General features: G+C 36.4%; 1 protein-coding gene across 1 annotated transcript in view; it reads left to right on the top strand.

Moving 5' to 3' along the window:
- Positions 1 to 1,882: 1,882 nt before the first annotated feature.
- LOC101858938 (radial spoke head protein 3 homolog B) overlaps positions 1,883 to 5,851 on the top strand; it is a gene marked incomplete in the record, with an annotated part of 17,944 nt that continues 13,975 nt past the window's right edge. Inside the window, 4 exon segments of the mRNA XM_013082445.2 lie at positions 1,883 to 2,254; positions 3,259 to 3,276; positions 4,322 to 4,406; positions 4,921 to 5,208. Coding sequence (XP_012937899.1) covers positions 2,148 to 2,254; positions 3,259 to 3,276; positions 4,322 to 4,406; positions 4,921 to 5,208 — 498 coding nt within the window.

The following is a 5,851-nucleotide window of genomic DNA, read 5'->3' as shown; positions in this document are numbered from 1 at the left end:
GTATATAAATAATATTATATATATAAATATAATATGTTGTTATAATGAAGTCAGTTTTTATAGCTTTACCTAAAACACAGGTGTCACTGAGTGTGATATGCTTAGAACAATTAGCCTTATGAGTCATATTACAAAAATATTGCTGCGAATAATAATGGGAAGATTGAGAAAGAGTGTAAGACCAGAGATATCTAACACGCAATTCTGCTTTGTTCCTGACAAGGGCATCAGAAACGTTATATTCATCTTAACAATATTAATGGAAAGATCAGGCGCGGTTCGTCCATTGAGCACGGTCGTGCAGTGCCGCCCAAAATTTTAATGTTCTATTACGTAAAACACCTACAATAACAAAATAAAAGACGCCAGAAACAAACAGTAGCCAAATATTATATTAAAATACGTTTCTCACTGGCTCCGTAACTGTCATTTCTGTGTCTGTAGCGCCGTAAAACATCTACTATGCCATGCCAAAGTTCATGCGCTGTATCTATGCATAGCAGGATATATTCAACAGTGGAAACCTGACCTATAAATCGCTCTCTGGGATAACCCAAGCGATGACGACACTCGTAGCGAGTTTGGCGCTACATTAATATTAATAAGACGGCACATCTCAAATGAGCTCCAGCCGAATAGTGCCGAAACATAGCCCACAGTAGGCAATCTAAGAATAAACGCGATAGACGGTGCACTATTCTATGCCAAAATTATGTCAGCCCCGGAGCAATCCAGCGGAGTGCTCAAGTGAATTGTGATTGATTCATTGTCTTGCCGCTATTTTAAGTGACTCTGTGACCGTGAACCTGAGGGAAGTGAACGTGACACACTTAAGTCATCGTCCTATGAGTTGTGCTTTTGAACGGTTTTGTAGTGGAGTGGTGAAAGGTATTACGTGAGTGTTCAGTTCTAAAGCAGGATGAATGAAATTGACGTTTAGCTAACAAACAGATTTAGTTTTAGAAGTCAAAGCCACAAGTAAAAAGAATGAAAATAGAATCACAAGGTTCTCCCTCACCAAACCAAAGATCCTAAAATTATACACCATCTCATTTACTATACCCTTGACTATCTTCAACCTAAGATAGCTTAATTGTGCACGCCCACTTTTTAGACCCACGAGCCGCCCCTGGGAAAGATGTTTTGAAGTACAGAAAGATCTTTATTTTTCATAGATTATTCAAAGGCGTTCGATAAAGTTAGACATGATTAGCTATTTAAAATACTGAAAAGCTAGACTACATAGATGGAAAAGATCTAAGACTTAGCAGACATTTGTATACTGGGACCGGCTGTACGAATTAATGGAGAATATACACAGTGAATATAAGCAGATTAGGCGGGGAGTGAGGCAAGGATGTGTTACCAGACCTCTTTAACATATGATCTATATGGATGTGAATGACAGACAATCACTAAAGACAGTGAAAATAAAATAGAGCAACAGAAATGTGGTTTCTTAGGAGACTGCTAAGAGTATCGTGGAAGGAAAAGAAATCAAATGAGCGGTAGTGCTTGATGAAGCCCACGTGGAACGCTCAATGTTAAAAACAATCAGGTTAAACGACAAATGCAGTTTTTGGGACACTTGAATAGACATAAGGGTCTTGAACATCTAGCTCTCACTGGCAAAATTGAGGGCAAGCGAGGCAGGGGTAGGCCCAGAACAACATACTTAGGGAACCTAAACAAATGGATAACAGGGAAAGATCAGGGAAACGTAGCTTTTTTTAGAGCATCCACGCAAGGGAATGAATGGAGAACCATGATCGCCGATGTCTTGCAGCAGATCTGGCACTGGATGATGATGATATGTTGTGTGTGTATGTGTGAGTGTGTGCATATAGATCTACAACAGAACAACAGAATCAGTGATTCCTCTCCATATTTAAAAAGTGATGTGTTACTCCTGGATTGCAATGCGAATTTTTCTTAATCGTATTCTGTAATTAGAGAGTCTGTTCAGTCTCGGTTATTAGACTGATTTTACAACTACAGAAACGCAAAGCATTCCGTGCGGCATTACCTCATGGCGTGGTTGCCAAGCGCGACGTATACGTAAATATTTGGCGTCTGGGAAGGTAGTTTCCTCGTTGGAAAAGGATTGAAGGCTAAATTTTGAGCCAGTTCGATCCTAAGTCAGAGAAATGGCTGCAGTATTACCACCAAAACAGGAAGGAACGTACACCTTCGCCAGTCAACCAAGAGCTGTCCCACAACGTAAAAAATACAGAGAAACCGTTGCACAAAACCCGTGAGTGAACGTGCTAGATCCTTTCCATTAATGACATTAGTAAGCGATTTAACCACTATTTCTAACAAGATTATAGACTATAGGTTTTCTTTAACTAGTTAAACCTGTCTTTGGTCTATAATTTCCCTAACAAACATGTTCTCTCTTTGCTCGAGCTTTATTCTGCGGCCTGAGAGTAAAGAGTAAAGATCTGGTGATCCGGTATCACAAGTAATCGAAAAATGCTGCAGAAATCTAGATCTAGACTCTAGATCTAGAAGAAAGTAGGACTATCTCAAAAAGTCACCCAGAATTCCAAAGCATAAGGTTCTTACAGTTGCCAGGCCACCCTTATTAATCCCCTCCTAAGGTACATAAGTTTATACTTTTTTCTTTAGTTTTAGAGGCGTATAAGTATATGCTTTAAAATCTACACTGTGACATCTTTTTATCTGAAAAGTGAATTTTAAACCTGCTTTTGCCTATTTTAATGTATGTGTTACCATTCACAACCTTTGCCTTTGAAAGGTTATCAGATCCGTTTTCATTTTCACTAATCAGAATATCAAGATGTGTATTTGAAACATAGCGTCAGAGTAATAATTTTAATGTTTTTGCTTTTTCATAGATCTATATCATAGATCTACAGTTAGGATGTTTTCAAAGACCTGTTTCGAATAAAATGCAAGACCTTATTTTTGTTGTGTCTGAACTTTTGTTATTTTTCCTACTAGTAGTTTAAGAGTGAATAAAACCCCTTTATCCAGTGTTGCAGTAAAAATCCCAGCCGACTGATTTGGTTGCATGAGTGGCATAATATAGATCTATATAGGTATCTTATTTTACTTTAAATTTCCGGTGTCGAACTTTACTTGTTGAGTATTTTGTGAGTTTTACAAAGGCAAATAGAAATAAATGAGGTGGAGGAAACTGTACTTGAAGTCAGATGAATGGGTTTATGGAATGTCAGGATTTTATATGTTTCTTGGAATAAGCATTTTGCCTCTGTTGTTTTTATTATGCAGGCGTGATTGTTTTTGTGGGTAAGTGCTGTTTTGGAACTGTTCAGGCTCTTGAAAAGGGTCCATAAGATTTGTTGTTCTTTGGACATGCTTGTGGCAGTTATGGAGATTGGAAAAATTTACTCTTGTTGTATAATTGTGGACAGAAATTATAATTTAATTGTTTTGTAGAGCTGTCATTTTGCAATATCGGCTGCTTTTGAACTTTCCCTTACCATGAATATTTTGACATTTTAATTGTTTGTTAGTTTTTTTTGTTTAACTTTTTATTCTTTTATTTTTTACCGGCATTGGATTTTTTAGCGGAGCTGCTAAAAGTATTTGTGAAGTTGCATTTGGATCTTCAGAATGTTATGACGTTCTGTTTTCATTTACTCTTCGTGTCCTTCATCACATGAGTCTCTGTTCTCTTTTTTCACAGTTTTTGTTTTAAAAGTGCGAGTTCATTACTGCTTAATTTGGCAAATTCTAAAGTTGTCTTTTTTATTATGACAATTTTTTGTATTCAGTAGGTGCGAGGTAACTGAAGGCTCAGGGCATCAGGGTTCAAACGGTCAATTTGTCTACTAAAGAGCCCCTGTTGAAAATTGTATTAGAAGAAGAAGATGAAAAGTTTTAAATTCTAAAGAGCATACACAATTTGAAAAATGTATTTTGCTACTTTGGTAGTTCAGCAAGCACTAAACTCAAGCTGTATTTTAGTCTTGGAGAGACCATAAGAAACTTTAAGATACCCGATGGTAGAAACCCAAGTTTTATTTTGTCAATTTTTGTGCTCATAATGATGAAAATGTCTCAACACGAGCAAACCGTAGTTAAATGTCCTTCGCCTTACTTAGAGAAAGATTTAACACAACAATGTTGATGCCTCTCCTGATTGTATTTAATCTGTACATCAGATTTTGTCAGACATTTCGTAGCAGAAGCATTGAAATGAAGACAGACTTTTCCAGCTCATCAATTTATTTACTATTTTCTTCAGTACATTATCATTTTGCTTTATTTTTTTTTTGTGCTGCCTCCTGTTTATTAAATACTTATGCTTGGTCTTTCACTTCTTTTTCAGAGATGGCCCCATTCAATATGGAAACATTATGTATGACAGGAGGGTGGTCCGTGGAAACACCTATGCCCAGCACACTCTTCCAGCGGTAAACCTTGGCAATATATTTAGTAAATAAAGTTGCACTTTAGGAAAATATAGAAGGGAATTGTGCACCATGTTATTTGCTACTTGCTTGGTTTAAAGAGTGTTCCTCTTTGATTTTTCTGTTTAAAGAAAGATGCTCTTGGTGTTCATGTTTGTATTTTTTTAAAAAGAAAAAAGAATTTTGCTGTATGATCAACCACAAACTCTTTTTATCACCCTCCTTTTTTTTTCTTCTTTAGCCTAATTTTGTCCCTTATCTTAACCACATACATGCACATGTATGGATGTACGCACACAAACACACACACACATACACACACACACACACACACACACACACACACACACATATACTCTTATGTGTTAACTCAGCCAAAAAATAGTATTTTATAATTTTAAAGACATATTTTTATAGTAATTACCTCCTTTGTTGATATTAGGAATAACAAAAAGAAGACTAATAAATTAATTTTGTTTCATTTTTTAAATGAAATTTATTGACTTTTCGTTTTCAGACAGCACAACCAGATCCAATCGAAATTCAGAGACAGCAGGAAAATCGTCGACGTGCTATTGCAAGGAAACGAGCGAAAGACCAGCTGAGACCTCGCTCCCCGGACCCCGTGGAAGGAAGGAAACACATTGATGTTCAGACAGAACTTTACCTGGAAGAGCTGAGTGATCGTGTGGAGGAGGCAGATCAGGAATGCCAGACAGATGCCTTTTTGGATCGCCCCCCTTCCCCCTTATTCATACCAGCCAAAACAGGCTTGGATGTGGCAACACAGATTTATGAGGGCGATGTAAGTTTGTAAAAATCCCCTTAAAAAAAATTTTGCTTTACATAAAAATCTGTGGAAAGAAATCATTTTATGTTTATTTTAACAATCTCCTGTTTTGTGAGTGGATAGGATGTTTTTAGAATATGACAGTGCATACAGAGTCTGATTTTTATAAGTACTCATAATCAAGTATGCACACATTCTAATACGCTTTCCTAATTAGGATTATGTCCTGTTTTATTTCATGGTTTTCTTCCTTTCATGTATCTCCTTGTTTGCTAGTCCACAATTTAAAATTTGGTACTAAACAGAATAAAAATGAAAGTTAAAGTATGTACAAGCAAGTATTTCCTAAACTTTCAAAATAATGTGAGATTACTTTTTTTATGCTATTCAAAAGGTTTCAGTGCATATTCTGATATTATTTATGTTTGATTATGAATGTTTCTCTGACTTAATGACTAACAAAGCTGCTATGCTTATTTCTAAACTTCAAAGAAAAAGATTTGAATGTTTTTTTCTTTTAAGATAAGATAAGATACATCTTTATTGTCCAGATCTTGGCACATTAGTTTGGTGTTTCACCACGTACACACACACACACACACACACACACACACACATCTGCTCACCCGCAAACACACACACACACACACACACACAC

This window comes from Aplysia californica, unplaced genomic scaffold (assembly GCF_000002075.1).
Source record: "Aplysia californica isolate F4 #8 unplaced genomic scaffold, AplCal3.0 scaffold00174, whole genome shotgun sequence".
Lineage (NCBI taxonomy): Eukaryota > Metazoa > Mollusca > Gastropoda > Aplysiida > Aplysiidae > Aplysia > Aplysia californica.
The sequence above is the reverse complement of the archived record's forward strand: the minus strand, read 5'-3'. Positions and strand labels throughout refer to the sequence as shown.